We start from the raw sequence: 23195 nt of genomic DNA, 5'->3' as shown, positions 1-23195 counted from the left end.
TTGTTTTAATTTTGACCTATTTAAATATTAGTAAATGATAGTGTGGTTGCTTTTTGTTGCACTTTTCTAAAAGCATTCCATTTTTTTCTCCCTCTTTTTTCTTCTCTCTTCGGTTAAGGTCCCTGTCAGGCTGGATGAGATGAGATCCCCATGTAGAGGTCGCCATGGCAACCTGTGACTCCCCTTCTATCGTCTTGCGGCAGGAAAATGGCCAGAAGCTTTTGTTGCTTCCTGCAGGGCCGTGTGACGCAGAGGAGACCAAGAGAGACCGAACTGCTGCCGCCGCTAGGATGGATCCCACCGCTGACACCGACGCACCCGCCCAGGAGAATGGCCCCGCCCCGGAGAATGGCCCCGCCTTCCCCAATAATTCCACAAACACCGGCAGCCCACTGAGGACTGAGCAGCAGAGCCGGATAGAAAGCTTTACCGGAACCGGGACTGTTACCGGAACCAGGACCCTCGTGACAGGTTCTGACCGTGTCCACGCCGCCGCTTCGCCTGTGGCCCCGGCAAAGGAGATCCCCTGCAACGAATGTTCCACCTCCTTCTCCAGTTTACAGCAGTACATGGAACATCACTGCCCCAGCACTCGCCTGACTAACTCAGGGGGGCGGGAGGAGGAGGAGGAGGAGGGGGAGAGCGAGGGGGAGCCCGAGGGAGTGGCGCCGTGCGACAGAGACAGCGAGATGGAGGAGGATTTAGAGGATAGTGACGTAGAAAACCTGTGCGGCGAGATCGTTTACCAGCCCGACGGTTCTGCCTTCATCCTGGAGGCCTCCAAAGACCACCGTGGTGGCACCTCACAGGGCTTTCTGTCCCCCAACCTGCAGAATCCCACCACTGCCACCAACAACACCCAGGGTGGTTTGACCCTCCACGGGGGGGACCGGGATAGGGCAGAGCTGACTGCGGCTGCACCCATCTCTTTCTACCCGCAGGTCATCAACACTTTCCACATTGCGTCATCCCTCGGGAAAGCGTTCCCGGCCGATCCGGCAGCAACGTCGTCCTTCCCAAATACCTCAGCGTTCGCGGGCCCCGGCGGCCCTGTGTTGCACAGTTTCCGCGTGTACGACCTCCGCCACAAGAGCGACAAAGACTATTTGACGGTCGACGGCGCAGCCAAAAACTCCTGTGTGTCCAAAGATGTCCCCAACAATGTGGACTTGTCCAAGTTTGAGGGCTGTGTGAGTGACGGACAGAGGAAACCTGTGCTGATGTGTTTTCTCTGCAAGCTGTCGTTCGGCTACAGCCGGTCATTTGTGACGCACGCCGTCCATGACCACCGGATGACGCTTAACGAACAGGAGCAGAAACTCCTGAGCAACAAGCACGTCTCTGCCATCATCCAGGGGATTGGCAAGGACAAAGAACCTCTTATAAGCTTTCTGGAACCAAAAAAATCCTCCAACTCTGTGCTACCCCACTTTTCTACCGCCGCCAATTTCCTGGGTCCCGACCCGGGTTTGCGCGGCCTGTGGAGCACGTTCCACGCGGAGAACGCTGATTCCCTCCAGGCCGGGTTTGCTTTCCTGAAAGGGAGCGCCAGTTCAAACCCCACCGACCAAACCCCCAGAACCCCACCCATGCCAAAGGCCGAGACCAATCCTAACTTCGGGGGTGTGACCGGCGCCTCCCTTAGAACACCCGCTAGTTCTGCGTCACTCCTTCGCTCATCTCCGACGGCGACCGGCCAGGATAGGGACTCCCCCAAGAGCGACTGTGAGGGCCACCCCCCACGCACTTTGCATCCCAACACACCCAGGTCTGACCTGAACCCGTACCCGCTGATCAAACGGGAGCCGGGCGCAGAAGGAGGAGCAAGCCCAGAAGATGACATGGAGGACATGTACTCCAATGGAGGGGTGGAGATTGAGATGGAGGAGGACGAACGGGTGGGTGACAGCACCAGTAGCAAAGATTTCCCTCTCTTAAACCAAAGCATTTCCCCTCTATCCAACAGTCTGCTGAAGTACAGCGACATCAAAGGCCCCCTGTCATTGTCTTCTTCCTCCCGCGAGGAAATGGAGATGGAGAAGAACGTGCTGAACGCAGCCCTAGCCAGAACCAGAGACCGAGATAGCAGCAATGACTCAAACAGCGAAGTCCTGGCTGGTCCAGACGGGTCCTCCCCCTTCTCCCACCTGACGATGCCCCAAGACGACGAGAGTCCGGGGTCTGCGCATCAACTTGGGGGAAACCCCGGGACCCCCGGCACGCCGGGTACCCCTGGGACCCCTGGACCGGGCGAGGGGTCCCCGGGCAGTGGCGTGGAGTGCCCAAAATGCGACACCGTCCTTGGGTCCTCGCGGTCCTTGGGGGGTCACATGACCATGATGCACTCTCGGAACTCCTGCAAGACACTGAAGTGTCCCAAGTGCAACTGGCATTACAAGTACCAGCAGACGCTGGACGCACACATGAAGGAGAAGCACCCGGAGTCTGGGGGGTCCTGTGTGTACTGCCGCACCGGCCAGGCTCATCCACGCCTGGCCCGAGGAGAGAGCTACACCTGTGGATACAAACCCTTCCGCTGCGAGGTTAGTGTCGCGGATCCTTCCTTCTTCCCTTGCTCCTTGCTCGTCATACTCAGTCTTTCGTAGGAAGCAAACCCCCTCCTTCTGTCCCTGATCTTTTTCCTTTTCTCTCTATAGGTGTGCAACTACTCCACCACGACCAAGGGCAACCTGAGCATCCACATGCAGTCGGACAAGCACCTGAACAATGTTCAGACGCTGCAGAACGGTGGCACCGAACCACAGTATAACCACGGTCACACGCACAGCCACACCCACAACCACACCCCCTGCCACAGCCACGCCAACCCCTCCCCCAGTTCCAGCCTGGGTGGAGGGTGTGGCACCCCGTCGCCCTCCAAGCCAAAACAGAAGCCCACGTGGCGTTGCGAGGTGGGTGAGACCGACTGACGACAAGACTGACGGCTGTGCTGTTGCTGTTCTTCCAGATGCCACTTTGGCCGAAGGGAAACGCCAGCCCCGGCTTACAGATATAGGAACCGCTACGTCCCTCATCCTCCCTAAATCCGCAACTTCACCCTGCGGGCATTTACCCGACTGCCATGCGCATGGAATCCCACTGAACTTGTTTTCCTTGCACTTGTCTTTCCCCCGCTCCCCTCCTCCTCCAGGTGTGTGACTATGAGACCAATGTGGCGAGGAACCTGCGCATTCACATGACCAGCGAGAAGCACATGCACAACATGATGCTGCTGCAGCAGAACATGAAGCAGATCCAGCACAGTCTGCACCTGGGCCTGGCCCCGGCGGAGGCCGAGCTTTACCAGTACTACCTAGCCCAGAACATCGGCCTCACCGGGGTGAAGCTGGAGAGCCCCGGCCCGGACTCCCAGATGATGATTAATCCCTTCCAGCTGGATCCCAATGCAGCTCTTGGCTCTGGTCTAGGTGAGAATCAAGGTGACGCTTTGGTCTTCTTTTTGGCCTCGTCTCTCTCCTTGTCTTTCTTGACTCTGTCTTTCTCGTGGCTTTCTCTCAATTACGTCCCTCTTCTTGGTCTTTCTGTTTCAATTTGAAAGGCTTTTTTGGCATGGGAAAATGTTTTTGACATTGCCAAAGCAAGTACTGAAAAAGTTCTTTTTACTTTTTATATATTTTAATCTTGGTGCAAATAGCTCTGAGTAAGCAGGACAAAGGAAATGTAAATACCTGTTAGCTTCACAGTGCTGCAGTGGTTGTCCTTTTCTCCTTCTTTCTTTACTCTCTCTTCTTCTCCTGCATCTTTCTTTTACTTAGCCCTTTATCTCCTTCATGTCCTGTGCCTTTCCCTCCATCTCCTCTACGACTTAAGTGTTTTTTTTTTTTTTAGCTATTTCCTTGTTTTTCTTTCCCATCCAACCTGTCTCTCTTATCATCAGTCATCACCCCCCCCAGCCCCCCCCCCCCCCCCGCCATTGCCCTTCTGTCCTCAACCTCCCACATTTTCTAAAAAGGAACATGATTATGAGATTCCACAAGAGAATTCTTATTATATTATTATAATTATTAAACATTTTTGTTTGGTCTTTTTTTGTTTTAAGTAAACTTAATCTTGCACACGCTCGCACGCTCACTGCAGAGCAGGGAATCCCCGAGGAGGTGAAGGGCTTTAACAATGACCCCTTACTGTTGCAAACCCATTCCTCATGACTGAGGGAGGAGATCAAACACACATAATTACAATTACATGAATGGAAGATGATCTGTTTTTGTTCTGGGGGGGGGGGGTGGAGAGAGCGAGACCAAGAGAGAGAGAGAGAGAGAGAGAACAGAACAGAGCTGCTTTTGTATCGATCTGCGTTTTATGTTTTGTGAGAAGTCCTGCTAGCGCTCATAGCCGCTACGCTAACTCCAATCCTGCCCTAGCACATAGTCATTAAAACTATCTGATGAGGGAGCTAACAAGTTGAAAGGGATGATTGTAATTGATCCTGATCCTATTAGATTCTTTTTTTTTCTATAGTCAAGGCTTTGTAGAGAGCAAGTGGGTCTGTGCCCGGCTTTATTTTACCAAATCCTTTTGTATGACAGAGGCCTATGCTGCCCCACCTCTCTTCCCTGCTTAATTTCATTTCATAAAAGAGGTTATCTCTCTTTATCTCTTTTTCTATTGTATTTGTTCTTTGTCTTTATCTGACTTTCTTTTTTACGTTTAGTTTTTTCCGTCTTCGTTACCTCTCACCAGTGTCTTTTTCTTACGTCATTTTTTATATTACTGTCTCTTTCTTACGCTGTCTTTTATATTACTCTCTCCTTGTTACGTTGTTTTTTATATTACTGTCTCTTTTGTACATTGTTTTTTGTATTACTGTCTCTTTTGTACGTTGTTTTTTATATTACATTCTCTTTTTTACATAGTTATTTATATTACTGTCTCTTTCTTGCATAGTTTTTTATATTTCGGCCTCTTACGTAGTTTTTTATATTTCGGCCTCTTACGTAGTTTTTTATATTTCAGCCTTTACGTCGTTTTTTATATTTCGGCCTCTTACGTAGTTTTTTATATTTCGGCCTTTACGTCGTTTTTTATATTTCGGCCTCTTACGTAGTTTTTTATATTACTTTCTCCTTGTTATGTTGTTTTTTATATTACAGTCTCTTTCTTACGTAGTTTTTTATATTACTGTCTCTTTCTTTCTCCCTCTCTAACCCTCTCATTGCCCCCTCTCCCTCCACAGGGAACAGTGACATGTCTGCAGAGCTGCGTCTGTCCAGTGGGCAGCTGATGGCCGATGACCTGTCCATCCTCTCTGGGGGCAGTGGCGCGGGCGGCGTCGGCGGCGAGATTTCCCCGCCCATCAGCGACCCGTCGCTCCGCCTCTACCAGTGTTCCGTCTGCAGCCGGTTCACCTCAGACAGCCTGGAGGCCCTGGGCGCCCACGTCAACGCTGAACGAGCGCTGCCCGAGGATGAGTGGCGTTGCATTGTGGGAGACGTGTACCAGTGCAAGCTGTGCAACTACAACACCCAGCTCAAGGCCAACTTCCAGCTCCACTGTAAGACCGACAAGCACCTGCAGAAGCACCAGCTGGTGGCCCACATCAAGGAGGGAGGCAAAACCAACCAGTGGAGGTTAAAGTGCGTCGCCATCGGCAACCCTGTGCACCTGAAATGCAACGCGTGCGACTACTACAGCAATAGTGTGGATAAGCTGCGTCTGCACGCCACCAGCCAGCGACACGAGGCCTCCATCAGGCTGTACAAGGTACCAGTCACTGACGTTATTACACACTGCCGTAAACACACGTCGACAGACACGTTAACACACATCAACAGACAGGGTTAACACACTGCTGTAAACACACGTCAACAGACACGTTAACACACATCAACAGACAGGGTTAACACACCGCCGAAAACACACGTAAACACACACGCCAACATCATGTCAGTGGCGTGAGGCCCCTTTGTTAACGTGATCCAGGCGCTGTTTCGAAGGCTGTGGTGTCTGTTGATGTCTGTGGGGCGTTAGAGGCTGCGACTCCACCTGGTACAGTCCACCTGGTACAGTCCACCTGGTACAGTCCACCTGGCACAGTCCACCTGGCACATTCCACCTGGCACAGTCCACCTGGCACAGTTCTAAATGGGTTTTTATTAGTAATTCGGAGGAAGCTGTGTCTATCCTCTCCCATGCTATCCATTCCTCCCTCCTCCTTCCAGCCTTCTACAAATGTCACTCTCTTCCCTTGATCCCCCCTGTCTCACTGTTTCCTGTAGGAGTGAAGGGAGAAACTCTCTGGAGTGGTATCCATCTCAAATGAAAGTTAATTCACTTGTCTTATGAATATTGATAAGCGATCCAGACACCATAGGACAATCTGCCTCAGCATACAGACACACACAACATAATACACACACACACAGTAAACACATATCACACAGTACACACACACCACAACACACGCACAACACACGCACAATATACAAACCACACAATATGCACCCAACGCACTCACAACACAATGTACGCAACCCACACAATATATACACACCACACAATACACAAACAAAACAACACACACACCATGCAATACACACACAACTAGAATTTGCACAAAGAAAAATACAAAATTTTAATGGATGACTGAAGTACATAGAAAGAGAGAAAGCTGAGAGAGATGTTTGCAGTGTTAAAGTATATTTGTCCAAAAGGATTTATTACATCTGGTTTCCCTGCCCTTCTTTCTGTCTGTCAACCTGTCTTTCTGTCTCCTTGTCTCTCTTTCTGTCTGTCACCCTGTCTCTCTTTTACCCTGTCTCTCTTTCTGTCTGTCACCCTGTCTCTCAATGTCTCCCTTTCTCTCTGGTTCCGGGTCTCTCATTCTCCCTGTCTCCCTTCCTCCCTGTCTGTCTGTCTTTTTCCCTGTCTGTCTGTAGCTAACTCTTGGCTGTGTTTACAGAAATTGATTATTTAGCATTTGATGATAGCCAGCTCGGCAACGAAAAACATTGGCAGCCATTAAATCATAACAGGGAAAATGTGTTTTTATTAGCAATGATTAAAGATGAAGGTACCAGACCCACTCTGAGGCAATATAACAGGAGAAAACAAAACAGAAGAGAAATACAGAAACATGTCCAATAATATTATTGGAACCATTTATTTTGTCAGGAAAAAGAGAATAGGGAGAAAAGCAACTAACCCCTTTTATTCTCTTAGATAGTAATGCATTCCCTGTTTAAGTCCAACATGTGACATCATACACACACACACACACACACACAACCACAGACACAGAGAAATACAGAGAGGGAGAGAGACATAAAGATGTAATGGGCTTGTTAGTGACTGAACAACAAAGTGAGGAGAGACAAAGATGGCCCAGGGCAGGAGGAGGACCCATCCTGATCAGTTGAAGGCATTAAACCCCCAGAGTTCTGCTGATGGTTCGACCCTCTCCCTAGTTACAGTCTGAGGACGCTAGTCAAATGAAGTTTTCACTGGTCAGTGGGTGTCGTCCTTCACGGAGCCAAACGTTAGTGTTTTACGGCAACATGATCAGACAGACCAGTGTGGACAGTCCTGTGTTTTTTGACCTCCTCAACGCAGTCCAACCGAGTTATTCCCAGGTGGTTCTACTCTCTGGCCCGTTCTGCCCTTTGGAACCCGTCTGTGCAATGCACGCGGGAACCCAACAGCAGGTGCTTATGGAGACAGCCAATGTGAGATTAAAGAGTTCTGCGTGTTCATGCCTGACAGTGTGTGTGTGTGTGTTTTACATCCGTTGGCCAGTGTAGTCGGTGAGACGGTCGTCCCACCAGCCTCCCCGTGCGCTTCAATACTCCCCCTTCCCCCTTCTCCAGTGTCTGCCTCGCCTCGCCTGCACAAATCTGTCAGACAGATGGTGGCTTTAATGCGTTTGGCAGAATTCTGACTATTTTACCCACAGTCAGATGGCAGTAAAGCAGAGATTTAAAAAAAATATATATATATAATTCTTTATTTGACCAGAAAAACACCTTTTCTTTTATGTGTGGAGGTGTAAGACCCACGGGAGTGGGCTGGCTCTGACCTGGTTCTGGCCTGGCTCCGCTCGGCCTTGCTTGGCCCCACACACAAAGAGAACAAAGTGTTGACGACCTTGCCATATGCCTCCAGAACACTGAGGATCTGTGTGGCTGCATGGGAAACGGTGGACGATGCAAACAAAAAGCATATTCAGACTTTTATTGCCGCTTTGTAGCTCTGGAGATCTGAAGGGGATTCAAACCGGCAGCTTTTCCAGACTTAAATGAGAGGCCAGATGAGAGTAGCAGGGCAAGGGCTTTCTCTACCTCTCCTTACGACTCATATCTCTCTCTCTCTCACTCTAGGTCACTGACGTTAATGTAGGATGGGATGTAACACCATTGATTGATTGTTCTGAGGAACCAATTAGATCCTCCTTCAAGCTTGTTGTGTCGGTTAACCTCTTGTTATTGGTTAAGGAGTTTGTTTACTTTCGACAGTTGTTTTGATTAACCCTAATTAATACCATCAAAATGGACACGAAAACCCATTGCAGCCTAAGATTCTTTAAAATAAAAATAAAAAAAAGGATTTTGGAAAACCTAGAACTCCTCAATCAGAATGATTCTAGAACACTGCAGGATTTGGGATTTGATTATTCTAAAATAGAACCGTTTAGAATGATGTACTAGAACCCAGTCAGCCCTGAATGTAGATGTGTGGTTTGAGCGGGCAGATGTCGGCCCACCAGGAAGTTCCAGGGACTGCTGGAGCACCCACCATGGCAGTCTGGCATGGCGTGTCTGGTTCTGGCCCGACCCGTGTTTGGCCAGTGTTGAGAATGATGTAGAGAAGGATGATGTACAGCAGAGATAATAAACACAGGCTTAATACAGATGGACAGACGAGTAAATCTGTCAGTGCCATTCACAAGAGCAGGAGCGCCTGCCCATGGAAATGGTGTGTGTGTGTGCGCGCGTGCGTGTGTGTGTGTGTGCGTGAGTGTGTGTGTGTGTGCATGTTTTGAGGTACCGTAGGGATCATTTAGAGTGGAGAATCATCAGTGTTGCATACTAGAGGACCACACACACACACACACACAGCACCAACTGACTCCACCTGTTGATCAGATGGACCTCCTGAGTCTCTCGCTCTCTCACCATGTTACCTTCCCTCTCTCCTTCCTTCACCTCCCTCATCTCATCTCTCCGTCTTTACTGTCTTTCACCTCCCTCATCTCCTCTCACTCTGTCCGTCTTTACTGTCTTTCACCTCCCTCATCTCCTCTCTCTCTGTCTTTACTGTCTTTCACCTCCCTCATCTCCTCTCTCTCTCCGTCTTTACTGTCTTTCACCTCCCTCATCTCCTCTCACTCTGTCCGTCTTTACTGTCTTTCACCTCCCTCATCTCCTCTCTCTCTCCGTCTTTACTGTCTTTCACCTCCCTCATCTCCTCTCTCTCTCCGTCTTTACTGTCTTTCACCTCCCTCATCTCCTCTCTCTCTCCGTCTTTACTGTCTTTCACCTCCCTCTTCTCCTCTCAACTACTGAACTTGTCTCAACTACTAAACCTTTAAACCCCCCCCCACCTCGTCCCTCCTCTCTCTTGATCTTCCCCCTATCCTCTAACCAGTGTTCTGTCTCCCTCTCCCTGTCCTGTCATCAGGAGAACAGCACCTCCTCTCTCCCTCTCTCTGTCCTGTCATCAGGAGGACAGCACCTCCTCTCTCTGTCCTGTCATCAGGAGGACAGCACCTCCTCTCTCCCTCTCTCTGTCCTGTCATCAGGAGCACAGCACCAGAATATCTTCATATTTCTTCTCTTCCTCTCCATCCTTTTATCCTTTGTATCCATTGGGGCCCCAGAACATATAATGCTCATCTTTATCTGGAAAAACGGAAGGAGGGAAGGAGGGAAGGTGGGAGGGAGGGAGGGAGGGAGGGAGAGAGGGAGGGTAAAATGTATTTCTTTGAGAAAGCAACATTTAAGAAGTGGGAGAAATGGGTGGAGAGGATGTAGTAGTGCTGATAGATGTGAGGGTGAGATTTGAGAGAAGGGAAGGCTACAGGACCAGAGAGGATCCTTCTCTCTCTCTCTCTCTCTCTCTCTCTCTCTTTCTCTCTCTCTGGGGAGCGACAGATAGGCCTCATCTCATTACCCATGATCCTCCTGGCCACGCAATGGCCGGCCGGGAAACGAGGGGGAAATTAAAAGAGAGAGCCATGAGAGGAGGGAGGACTGAAATTTCAGATTCATCAAAAGAAAAGTCCCTTTTTTTCTCTCAAACCAAATCAAGGGAATCATTTTTTTTCTCTCCTTGCCCCCACTCCTCTTAGATAGAGGTGGGAGATGGTGGTTTTATAGCTTTGATATTAACTGGCCAATCTGTCCTTCACCATTAGGCGAGGTCAAATTTACTCTCTCATTTGGAAATCAAATGACCCTATATATATTCAGTGTAATTATGTCCTGTCATTGGCTGACCGTGATGGGGAAATAGACAGGAGATTGACTAAAGTAGATTAACATAAAGCCATGTTGTACTGCGTTCAATATATGTGTGTGTGTGTGTGTATATATGTGTGTGTATATATATATATATATATATATATATATATATATAAAGTGTATCTGTGTATGAACTGTATCTGTCATATATATGCAGTTTAATGTTGGTTTAGTCACTAAATTATGGAGCATGCATTTCCACCAGTGTTTCGATCTGGTGTTGTTGCACAATCCTGTCTTTCTATCCAGTGAACCAGTTTATACATGAGCCAGGATTGGAACAGAAGGACCTAAAGTCTGTTCAGAGGAGGGAGAGAGTCTCAAACATGGATGTTGGTTTCGCTATTTAGATACATTTTCAGAGTCTCTCTTTCACACCGTCGGTTTTTCTCCTTCTCTGTCTGTCTGTGTCAGTGTCTCCCTGACTACCTGTCTGTCTCTTTCGGTATTTCTCCCTCCCTCTTTGTTCTGTTCAGGCTAGTGGTGTAGGGTTAGGGCGCACGCTACCTCGGTTGGTGGCGCGACGATCTATCGACGCCTGCATGTTTACCCAACACAACACTCTAGCATCGCAGGTCTTCTTCGTTATGTCCGGGAAACTGTAGCGTAGTGGAAACTACCTTAGAAGGGTTACTGAAATGGTCTCATCTTTCTCCTGCGTGAGGATAACAGTGGGCACCTTTCAGATATCTGAATGTGGGGTTGCTGCCTTAAAGGGACAAGCTCAGATATTCTCAGGGATCTCTCCCATTTTCTAAATCACTTCTGGTCATCTTCTCGTCAATATGAGCTTTTACTGAAAGTCACTATGTGTTCTTTTAATAGTCCTAGCCGAGCCACTCCCTTCTCCCTCTCCTCTTCCTCCCTGAGGAGACACGCAACACGCTCCTCCTCTGATGATGGCCTATGAGCAGAGAAGAGGGAAAGATAAAGAGAATGGATGGATGAGGGTAGTAGAGGGATGAGAGGGGAAGATGCGGTCGACTTCCAGACCCCCGGAACATTGCATGGTGAAGAACAAAGGGACGCATGAGTTTTTTTTTCATGTTAACCCCCCCCTGTTTTCCCCCTTTACCCCCCCCCCCCTGACATTTCTCAGGGACTTGATCTCCCTGTCCATAACAAAGGGTTGGCTGCTGACAGAATGATCCTCTAGCAGCTAGTGGCTAACAGAAGTTAGCATAGTCATTATTAATAAGATGCTGGAGGAAAGTCATTCTTCGCAATTATGCCCTTTGACTCTCTGAACTGATCTAATTTGATCAGCCAGAACTTGACTCACATGATGCAATTACAGATTTGTTTTATGGCTGGAATTATGAGCTTCAATTTAAGCACTTGGAATCATCTGACGTTAAAATTAGTGCCCTAAATGCCTAGTGCCTAAATACATTAAATGACTATAAGTCTTCTGAAAATGAAATCATTTGAATGTATATGCTAACAAACGCTCATCCCCATATATAAAGTTATCAAGGTAATGATAAACATGAACTTGAACTAAAACCATCCTAAACTCTGGTTCTGGTCATTAACCGATCAATGGGTGTTTATCGTGAGTCCCTCGGATCTGACCCGAAGCCTGAGCCGTCTCCTCCTCTCTCCTCCTCTCTCCTCCTCTCTCCTCCTCTCTCCTCCTCTCTCCTCCTCTCTCCTTCTCTCTGTATCTTTTCTTTTTCCCTGTCTCCTTCTCTCTTTCTCAGTGACTCCGTGTTTTTCTGTTGCTCATCTTTCCCTCTCTCTAATTATGTCCCTCCACCTCTCCATCCATCCCTCCCTCTCTCCATCTCTCCCTCTCTCTCTCTCTCTCTCTCTCTCCCTCTCTCTCTCTCTCCCTCTCTCTCTCTCCCTCTCTCCCTCTCTCACTATCAGACTGTGTAAAGCATTCCTCCTGTAATTGATTTTAACCATTAGGTGCTCAGTGAATAGATAAGTAGAAAGCAGAGATTCGATTACCGAGCAAGAGGAACAGATCTGACCTGCTGCTGTTTCTCCACACACACTCTCTCACACACACACACACTCTCACACACACACACCCACACACACACCCACACACACACCCACACACACGTATTCCAGACAGCACAATGTGATTGACCTCCTCTGGGTTCATCCAGCTTAGTCCTGTGCAGATTAATCTGTAATGCTTTGAAACAGACCTGATAGAAACTCCCACTTACTAGTTTAGGATTAACTCTGCTCTCTATCAGCACATTTAGTTAAATTAACCCTTTGAATTATTTGTTACGGGGAATACTGTCCCCACAGAAGTCCACACCCTGAGAGATGCAAGTTTCTCACTCCCTTGTTTCTCTTGTAATGAAATAGAATTAATACCCAGTTGAACACAGTGTTACGGTCAAACTTCTTCCCTGTTTTCATTTAATGATATAGAATTAATACCCAGTTGAACACAGTGTTACGGTCAACCTTCTTCCCTGTTTTCATTTAATGATATAGAATTAATACCCAGTTGAACACAGTGTTACGGTCAACCTTCTTCCCTGCTTTCATTTAATGATATAGAATGAATACCCAGTTGAACACAGTGTTACGGTCAACCTTCTTCCCTGTTTTCATTTAAGCCTCCATTTTAGATCTTCTGAGGCAATAACTACACCCCCTAAATATCCCCATTACCTCTCTCACTCTCTCTATTTCTTTCTCTATTTATTTCTCTGTCTGTCTTTCTTTCTCTCCTTCTCTCTTTCCCGGGTGGCGGAACAAAGGCAAACATTGGAGTAATCTTCAAAGTGTCCACTGGTATGTTGAGTGGAGGCTGGTATGCAGACTGGGGCTAAAGCCTTTTCACAGGAAAACAATGTCCTTCCTTTACACAGCCTGCTAGACCTGGGCAAACATTAGGAAGTTGGAGCTCGGAGGAAAGGACTACGAACTAGTGGGCTAGCAGTTCAATTTGATAGCTCTGCTGTCTGTTAGCATGTCAGTTTGTATTTCATCGCTGTGTGTTTGGTTGTCTGTCCGGTTTTCTGTTAGCCAGGGTCTTTCTGTTAGCCTGTGTCGATCAGTCTGTTAGCCCGTGTCAGTCAATCTGTTAGCCTGTGTCATTCTGTTGGCCTGTGACTGTCATCCTGTTAGCCTGTGTCGTTAAGTCTGTTAGCCGGTGTCTGTCATCCTGTTAGCCTGCGTTGGTCAGTCTGTTACCCTGTGTCAGTCAGTCTGTTAGCCTGTGTCAGTCAGTCTGTTAGCCTGTGTCAGTCAGTCTGTTAGCCTGTGTCAGTCTGCATATGCAGAGATTGAGAGAGGGATTCTTCCACACAATAGCATTAATTGGCCCTGCCTGTGAAGGGGAGCATCACGTGTTCAATCCTAAAGAGAGATGGTGGTGGGGGTGTCAGTTGAAAGATGCAAATCAAGCTGCTCTTATAGTGTCAGCAGAGAATGTACACCAACAAAATTATCTCTTGACACACACACACACACACACACACTTCCCTGTAGTTAATAGGATGCAAATAGGGGAGTATTACTGTTGAGTGGTGTGGAGGGGAAGGACGGAAGAAGTTAGGATGAAAGAAGAGGGTTTTAAAGGAGTGCATGCAAAGCGTAGCTATCAGACAGAGTTGGGTGGGGGCATTTTGTGTCTGTGTGTGGTGAGAGGGTACAGCATTGTGCGTGCGTGTGTGTGTGGGTGAAAGAAAATGTGTTTAAGTGTGTGTGAGTACATTACATTTACATTTCAGTACAGCTGAGCTCCTAGCTGCATAAAGAAGCTGCTCTGACATTTTGAGTGGCTCTTCAGTTCGGTCATGGAGTTGTTGGTCTCCTGAGGATTCCCCGCGCCGTGATCCAGCCTCTGTGTCATCCCTGCTCCATCTCCACAGACCGCTGTCTTGTCCACAGCACCTTTTGTTTTACGCTAACCCAATAAGCTCCTTTTGTTTTCCCGCTAATTCACCAATGTCCTTTACAGCCACCCTAGGAATGTGCCATTAGTTATCCAAGTGAACACTCATCTCCCTGTGTTCTGCCCTCACAGAGTTAGACATGTGAACACTCTTCTCCCTGTGTTCTGCCCTCACAGAGTGAGACATGTGAACACTCTTCTCCCTGTGTTCTGCCCTCACAGAGTTAGACATGTGAACACTCTTCTCCCTGTGTTCATCCTTCACAGAGTTAGACATGGAACACAAAGACTTCTGGAAAATGACACGTTCAGAGAATCTTTCCTCAGACACGATGTATGCTTGCATCAGCAGTCTCTGGGATACTGTTCCAGTAGAGCCCCTTCCCTCGGCTTCTGGACTTTGTCACCTGGTAGTGAAGACAACCAGAGCTCCCAGGCCTAATGGGCAGGCCAGGAAGTCTAATGGGAACTAAGTGTTGGAGTGCCTCAGTCTAAAACTCCTTAATGTAAATACAACTCCATTACAAAGACAAGGGGAGTTTGCTCTGCTGACGAGAATCTTCACTAGTGTGTGTCTGTGTGTGTGTGTGTGTGTGTGTGTGTGTGTGTTTGTGTGTGTGTATATGTGTTTGTGCTCTGCTGTCTCTCTGGTTCAACTCAGGGATTAAGCTAAAAGGTTGAGGGAAATATGCAAATAAAATATCTTCAGTTTATGTTTAAACAAACTGAGATTAATATAATCGAAATATGGTTAATCTCTAGGATATATATATATATATATATATATATATATATATATATATATATATATATATATATATATATATACATACCATGGATATAAAAAGTCTATACACCCCTGTTAAAATGCCAGGTTCTTGTGATGTAAAAGAACGAGACAAAGATATATCATGTCAGAACTTTTTCCACCTTTACTGTGACCTATAACGTGAACAATTCAATTTAAAAACAAACTGAAATCTTTGAGGGGGAAAAATAAAAAACAATAACCTCACAATAACCTGGTTGCATACGTGTGCACACCCTTAAACTAATACTTTATTGAAGCACCTTTTGATTTTATTACAGCACTCAGTCTTTTTGGGTAGGAGTCTATTAACATGGCACATCTTGACGTGGTAATATTTGCCCACTCTTCTTTGCAAAAGCGCTCCAAATCTGTCAGATTGTGAGGACTTCTCCTGTGCACAGCCTTCTTCAGATCACCCCACAGATGTCCAATTGGATTCAGTTCTGGGCTCTGGCTGGACCATTCCAAAAGGTTAATCTTCTTCTGGTGAAGCCATGCTTTTGTGAATTTGGATGTATGCTTTGGGTCATTGTCGTGCTAAAATGTGAACTTTCTCTTCATCTTCATCTTTCTAATGGAAACCTGAAGGTTTTGTGCCACAATTGCCTGGTATATGGAATTGTTCCTCCACCCTGACTAAGGCCTCGGCTCCAGCTGAAGAAAAACAGCTCCAAAGCATGATGCTGCCACCACCATGCTTCACTGTGGGTATGGTGTTCTTTGGGTGATGTGCAGTCTTGTTTTTGTGGCAAACATACCTTTTGGAATGATGGCCAAAAAGTTCAACCTCGGTTTTAATACATTTTCCCACGTGCTTTTGGACTTCATGTTTGTGTTTGCAAACTTCAGCCGGGCTTGGAGGTTTTTCTTTGTAAGAAAAGGCTTCCGTCTTGCCACCCCACCCCATAGCCCATTCATATGAAGAATACAGGAGATTGTTGTCACATGTAGCACACAGCCAGTACTTGCCAACATTTCCTGCAGTTCCTTTAATGTTGCTGTTGGCCTCTTGGAAGACTCCCTGACCAGTTTTCTTCTAATCTTTTCATCAATTTTGGAGGGACATACAGTTCTTGGTAATTTTCTCAACTTGATGATGACTGTCTTCACTGTGTTCCATGGTATATCTAATGCTTTGGAAAAAAAAAAAGTATCCTACTCCTGTCATTGATGCTCTGATGCTTTGGAAGCTCTCTGCAGACCATGGCTTTTGCTCTGAGATGCAACTAAGAAAACTGTGAGAACTGTGATCAGTGTCACTTTAAAGTGATGGCAGGTGTGTAATGACTTCTATTTAACATGAGTTTTAATGTGATTGGCAACTAGGTTGTTGTAAGGTTTTTATTTTTCATTTTTCCCCCTCAAAGATTTCAGGTTTTTTTCAATTGAATAGTTCACATTATAGGTCACATTAAAAGTGAAAAATGTTCTGACATGATTTATCTTTGTCTCATTCTTTTACATCACCTGGAAGAACCTGGCATTTTAACAGGCATGTGTAGACTTTTTACATCCTCTGTATGTGATGATCCGACTAAATAGGTGCCACATCACCAGGCAAATTCAGTGCTGCTGACTGTGTTGTATTAGCTGAATTAGCTGAAAATACACTTAAAATCCATTGAATTACTCATTTTCATTCTTTGTCACTCTGTAGCCTGCCTGTTTTCAATATGTCAGCTAGCTTGCTTGAGTGTGAAGTCATGTTTTCTGGTTGGGAGGGGCGTAGGGTCAGAAAGCCATAAACCTCAGATTGACCTCTGTCCCGGAGTGTCAGACGCGTTTACGTCTCCCCTAAAAGATGTGCATGTGCGCATGTGCGTGTGCACGCTGGCTGTACGAGGTTGAGAGCAGCGTGGGGGTGGGGTGGGGGGGTTGGCCGCGGAGTACCACCCGAACAGAGGGGTTCAGGGGGAGGGTGAGGCTGAGGTGCTGGCGTGTTGTCGGCCTCGGCGACTGGTCCGGAGATGGTCACCATGAGCTCAGCAGCCGGGGCTTAGGGGGAAATAACAGGTCTGCGAAGACACCCGGGCCGTTTGACGTGAGCAGCCGCGCTACGGGGACATTCGCCCGTGGACACGCCCAGCCTGGGCGCGGTCGCTGTATTCACCCCGGCTCCCAGAACACTCCCGGCAAGCCTCGGCAGGGAGAGGAGTTGCCCGACCAAAGGGCCAGCCAGTCAAAGAGTCATTGTGCTAATTCATTTGTTTGGCTTGGCGGCCATTTGCAAGATGATTATTATTATTACATGACCTGCGTTAAGCCGAGCACCAGAGCCCTGCCCTGGCCCCGGATCGGACTGGAACGGACTGGCTGGAAAACCACAGCATATAATCACATGCGATGGGGAGAGGGAAGAATAAATAGGAGAAGCAATTTAGCGCTCTTGGATACATTCCTTTAGATTTGTGAAAGCCGGGGCTGGAGAGAAAGAGAGAGTTTGAAAGATAGAAAATGAGGGTGTCTTTGAATACCTGTGCGTGTGTGTGTGTGTGTGAGCTTGTGTGTGTGTGTGTGCTTGTGTGTGTGTGTGCTTTTGTGTGTGTGTGTGAGCTTGTGTGTGTGTGTGTGTGTGCTTTTGTGTGTGTGCGCTTAGGTGTGTGTGCTCTCGTGTTTGTGTGTGTGTGTGCTTGTGTGTGTGCTTGTGTGTGTGTGCTCTCGTGTGTGTGTGTGCTTGTGTGTGTGTGCTCTCGTGTGTTAGCTCGTGTGCGTGCGAGCGCACGTGTGTGTAGAGTTGGCATACCTCTCTCCCGCAGGAATGTTTGAGCCAGGTTGCCAGTGGTCCTAACAGCAGCGATAGGGCGTTATATCTACTGCTGGGGGCTAACGGTGGTTACTGCTAACATGTGTTAGGGAGGGAGGCACTGATGGAATCCCACATTTGGCAGGCCTCCAAGGAGAACTGGTATGTGTTTAAAATACTTTCAAGGAACAAAACATGCTTTTGTTGTAGCGGGATGTTTTTTTTTTTTTTGCAGTCCCTGGGGGGCTGCCGGGACTATAGAGTTACACCGGAAGCTGGTTGGGCTCTGGGGGGAGGGGTTACGGTGTATTACAGCAGGTCTACACACACACACACAATGATGGACATACACCTGAAAGACCAAGGTTATCGTAGTAAATGATAAGCAAATCAAAAATAAAAACTCAGTAGGTGCAAGTTACGAATGTAGCGCACACAGAACCAGCAGTGTTCGTTTGGAGAAACCCAAAGCCCCATACGGTATTATTTAAAATTGTATGTACTGTAATGTCAGAAGACAGCGGCTTGCTTGGAACAAAGATAAACGGGCACAGAAAGAACTAACTTACAATTGCCCCTGAACAGCGGTTATAACGAATCACACTAAGGATTTTAGGACCAAAGAAGAGAGAGCCACCAGCTACTAACTGCAGCTCTTTGGCAACCAGAAGCAGTAACTGCATGTCATGGCAACAATCTTTAGTAGCTTGCATGGAAAGAGCAGAGACATGGCGAGCTCCTATGGGATTAGTTTAAAAACAGAAAAGAACACTGTTGTTGTTGCTTTTTTTGTTGAGTCTGCCAAGTCGATGCGAGGAACGGGCCTTCAGAAAATCCAGCAAAACACTTGATCCTAAATTTAAAAACTCCTGGCTCACACACAGATGTTCTGAAAGGGGCACGAAAAATAACCTTGTTGTTGATGGATAGAGGAAGACAAGGCCGCCTATCAAGCTAGTGCAGATCAGGCAAGTGACATTGGATCTGGTTTCAGGCCCTCCGTCTGGAGTGTTCATGGAGAGAGAATAGTATCTGTGTGTGGACAACTGTCAGCGGGCTTGAGAAACGGAACGACCACCTCTCTGGAACGTAGAGTCTTCTTGATAAACCGGGAAAATGTTGTTTGCTTTTACTGAAACACACACAGGGTGGCTGTGAGTTGCATAAATGTATGAAGATGTTTGTATGGCTTGTTTTTGCTGAGCTATTTCTACTGACCCTGTTTAAAAAGCTCAGTCCCTGACACGTGTTTATCTTAACTTGGTGATTTCTATTATTTACATAAAATTGACATTACGTCCAAGCCTTCAATGTGGGCAAATTCAATCTGTTGAAATATTTTATAGCGAACATTATATGTCAAATGTGCGACAACTCTTGGCTTTCTGTCAGATAAAGGCAAAGAAAGTTGATTCTAAAATGTAAAAAAAAACATTGGATGGATGTACACATACAAGAAAATATTCTTCCAACATATTTATTGTGCTAGTCTATTCAGAGTAACAGTAAAGGTTTGGTCACACTTACCCATTCACTTGAACTTTTGACTGGTACTGTATACTGGTGAATCTACATCACATTAGGATTTAACTGTAATGTGAACCAAAAATGTGACCTGGCCAATCACTTTCTGTATTAGTGCCCCCTAGTGGCAAAAAGAGACTTCTCCCCCCAGGCAAAGACTACATTCTGTTCGTAACACTAAAATAAATGTTTCTTTTTATTCCTTGAAAAACTTTTTTCTAACCCTAACCCCAATCAGAACTGTAACGCTATACCTAATATACAAACCAAAAACTAGCCTAACACGCAAGCCAAAAACTAGCCTAACACGCAAACCAAAAACTAGCCTAACACGCTAACTAAAAACTAGCCTTTTTCAAAACAGGGAAAGGAAATCCTGGTATAACACCAGTTTGGTGATATTTCTGTCCCCATTTATATAGAGAAACATATTCACATTATCCATACACACACACATAATTAACGTTAATGCATCAGGTTACTCAAGGGTAATTTTAGCTACGTGTTCATTAGTGGTTAATAACAGGGTGACATCCTGTTGACTCAGTGTACCTATTTGTGTTCTGGTTTAAGTTAAAAACTGAGTTTTCTCCCCTTTCCCTTTTTTCCCCCAATTTCACCAAGAATCTGAATCAGAAAGAGTTCTATTGCCAAATAAGTTTCATTAGAAACAAGGAAGAGTGCGAGAGATGGCAAAAGAGAAAAATATGTAAAAACTGTCTCCTGTCTTCAATATTCTGTGGAGCTGTTTTGTCACAGAGGAAAACGGATACATCATAAATAGAAATGAAAGATGGAGGAGAGGAGGGTGAGGGAGGGAGGGAGAAAGAGAGGGAGGAGGGTGAAAGGTGTTTTGTAAACATCCAAGTCTGCATAAATAAAAACACTATTTCTGTCTGTGAAGGAACACACACCCAAATACACTCAACCCTCTCTTGGAGAAAAAGGGCGAGGGGTGGGGGGGTGGGGGGGGTGGGGGGGGGGGGGTCGTTGACTGGTACACATTTCGCTTTGCCCTGTATGAAGGGGGAGGTGGGGGGGCCCAGTGTCAGATGATGGGAGTCCCCTCTTCTCTCTGCCCTAAACAGCCCCCCCCCCCGCAGAAAATAGAGAGATTCTGCACTAGCATCTTGAGGGGTACCCAGGGACCTGTCGTTAGTCGGATCTGATTTTGTCCTTCGTGAGCTCTGCAGTTCTAAGCCTGTTGGTTGTTTGCCAACAAAATGAACACACACACACCCCTGACAAGGAAATGCACGCACACACACACACACACATCTGACAAGGAAATGCACACACACACTCACACACACACACGCACCTGATGAGGAAACGCATACACCCAGGGTGGGAGTTTGCTGATCGCTGAAATAGCGCTTGACTATTCAAATGCAAATAAAATAAGTTATACGTCAAGGCTATTATGAGAACTCTGAGATTTAAGAGGTGGTCCGTGTGTGTGTAGCCATTCCAAGGCCAGCACCACTAGAAGTCCTCTATATAAATCTAAAATCATCAACCCTCTCCCTCTCTTTCTCTCTCCCTCTTTCTCTTCATCTCTCTCTAATGTGGTCATACATGGCAGGTTAGGAAGTGCAGCTCGGTTTCCATCTGAATTTGTGGGTAGTCTTCTCTTGTTAGCCAGCCTTAGGCAGCCTTTTTCAATAGTGAGACCATGCTCACTGTCTGCGTATAGTATAGAGGTTTTCTTCTCTCTGTCTCTCCAGTCTGTTTGCCTGTCTTTATGTCAGTCTGGCTTTAAACCAGAGATGTCTATTAAAAGGGAAAGAAAAAAAAAGACATTATTTTAGTTATGGCCTTAAACAAACGCACAGGAATTTACTGATGGAAATTTTAATTAATATTTCTAAAAGTATAAAAGAGGAGTGGGGTTTGTCTCTTTTCAATATGGAAGCCCACTAAGTACTCAAGTCTGAGTTGAATCCTTTTCACGAGAGGCAAAGAGAATGGATGTTTTGTTATGATTCGTATCCAAGCCAGACGAAGGATAAAGGTATATTGTTATGACTAATGTCTAACTGAAGGTCTTGGCTCAACAAGGGAACTCGATTTATCTCCCGTCTCAGAGCCTCAGAGAATGACAATTATAATTTCCAGTGTACTTTTATATGTAGTCCTTGTCCATGCACACACACAACCACAAACACACACACACACACACACATTCTAACGCATGCAGTTGAAGAGGTTGAATTAAGCAAGTACATTGTGAGTGGGTCTGTTGAAAAGAGTGCTGCCCTGAAGGTAAATGGCTTGTTTATCTGGCCTAGTTAATAGCGATGTCCCGCTACCACAGGACAGACACATTAACATGATGTCTTCAACATGCCCCAGTCTAAGATGGTCACACTGCTTTCTTCTTTTACTGAGATATTGAAAGGTAGGCAACAGTGTTTGTCTTTCTTTCTGGGCATGTAGAAGAATCAGTGTTTGTTGTGCAGTGAGTTCGGTTGCAGGCAGATAGAAGTTATTAGCTGTGCTCTCTGTCTATACAAGCAGAAGGGAGAGGTTAGTGTCTGTGTTAGTAGCTGTGCTCTCTGTCTATACAAGCAGAAGGGAGAGGTTAGTGTCTGTGTTAGTAGCTGTGCTCTCTGTCTATACAAGCAGAAGGGAGAGGTTAGTGTCTGTGTTAGTAGCTGTGCTCTCTGTCTATACAAGCAGAAGGGGAGGCCTCTCTTTCACCGAGAAACAAAGATAGCTATAATTAATGACCGTGAGCGCTGGCCAGCACTCTGTGTGTGTGTGTGTGTGTGTGTGTGTGTGTGTGTGTTTGTGTGTGTGCTTTCTTCTGACAACTCCAACTTAATTAAAACTTAAGACCCCTGGAAGGGCCCCTGACTGCTGTAGACATCCTACTGCCTCGTGAGAAAAACTTTTTCTGAAGAAAAAAAAAAGAGACAGAGAGAGAGCGAGAGAGAGAGAGAGAGAGAGTTTTGGACAGAGGAGAGAGAGAGGGGAGGGAGAAAAAGAAGAAGCGATATATATGTTAGCTATGTGGCTAATCCTTGGTAGTCTGCTTTGTCTTCCTCTTTCTCTCTGACTCAGACAAACACACACACACCTGCAGCTTTGTCGATCCCCTGCCCTCCATCTCTCTCCCTCTGTCCCTCCCCCCCTCTGAGGTCTGTTTTGTGTTCCAGCAGAGGATCAGTTAATAAAGCCTCCAGCCTGGCCTTTTGTTTCTGGGCATTGTTCATTAGACCGGGGGCAATGGAGGCACACTTGATATGCTTGGCTTCCCTGGGGGCATGGGGATGGGGGAGGGGTGTAGATGTGGCTGTGTTGAGGGGGGCTGGGGGAGGTCGGTTGGGGTTGGGGGGGCGCTACACGGATGGCTGCAACGCCGTTAGCTACAGAAGTTGGTCAGAATTAAAGCTGGCGACTGATGGCTACACACTGAATGTGCCGTCCCCGCTGTTCACTAAGATGACTGGAGCTGGATGCGTCTCTCGCACAAACAAACCCACAGCTCCACAGTCTCCCTTTGGACTTTTTGTGTTTTGCGTTTCTTGTTTCTTTTTTTTTCTTGTCCTTTGTGTGACAAACGGGGAGCCCACGTAAACACATGCACACCCGCTCAATCTGCGACACACCTAACACTTGTCGTCCTTCAGAAATAATCAATTGGTTTCAACGAACTTCTGGAGGCGCCTTTTCAAACAGACTGCTGTCTGTGTTCTGGTGGTTGTCTTTGCGGTTCTTCCTCGGTTGGTTTCGGCCATCCTTAATTCCTCTGGATGTGTTTTG

The 23195-nt window shown here is 46.7% G+C and overlaps 1 protein-coding gene across 4 annotated transcripts in view; it reads left to right on the top strand.

Annotated features, from left to right (window-relative positions):
• zfhx4 (zinc finger homeobox 4) overlaps nt 1-23195 on the top strand; it is a 90816-nt gene that overhangs the window by 27355 nt on the left and 40266 nt on the right. For 3 of the 4 annotated variants that reach the window (XM_020041898.3, XM_020041899.2, XM_020041897.2), the window contains exons 2-5: nt 119-2543; nt 2658-2912; nt 3152-3440; nt 5198-5724. In XM_020041898.3, coding sequence (XP_019897457.2) covers nt 165-2543; nt 2658-2912; nt 3152-3440; nt 5198-5724 — 3450 coding nt within the window. In that variant the 5' untranslated portion in view covers nt 119-164. The remainder of the gene's footprint in view (nt 1-118; nt 2544-2657; nt 2913-3151; nt 3441-5197; nt 5725-23195) is intronic. The other variant, XM_020041900.2, reaches the window with a different exon arrangement.

This window comes from Esox lucius, chromosome 21 (genome assembly GCF_011004845.1).
Source record: "Esox lucius isolate fEsoLuc1 chromosome 21, fEsoLuc1.pri, whole genome shotgun sequence".
NCBI classification, from domain to species: domain Eukaryota; kingdom Metazoa; phylum Chordata; class Actinopteri; order Esociformes; family Esocidae; genus Esox; species Esox lucius.
This window is presented reverse-complemented; position numbering and strand designations above follow the sequence as displayed.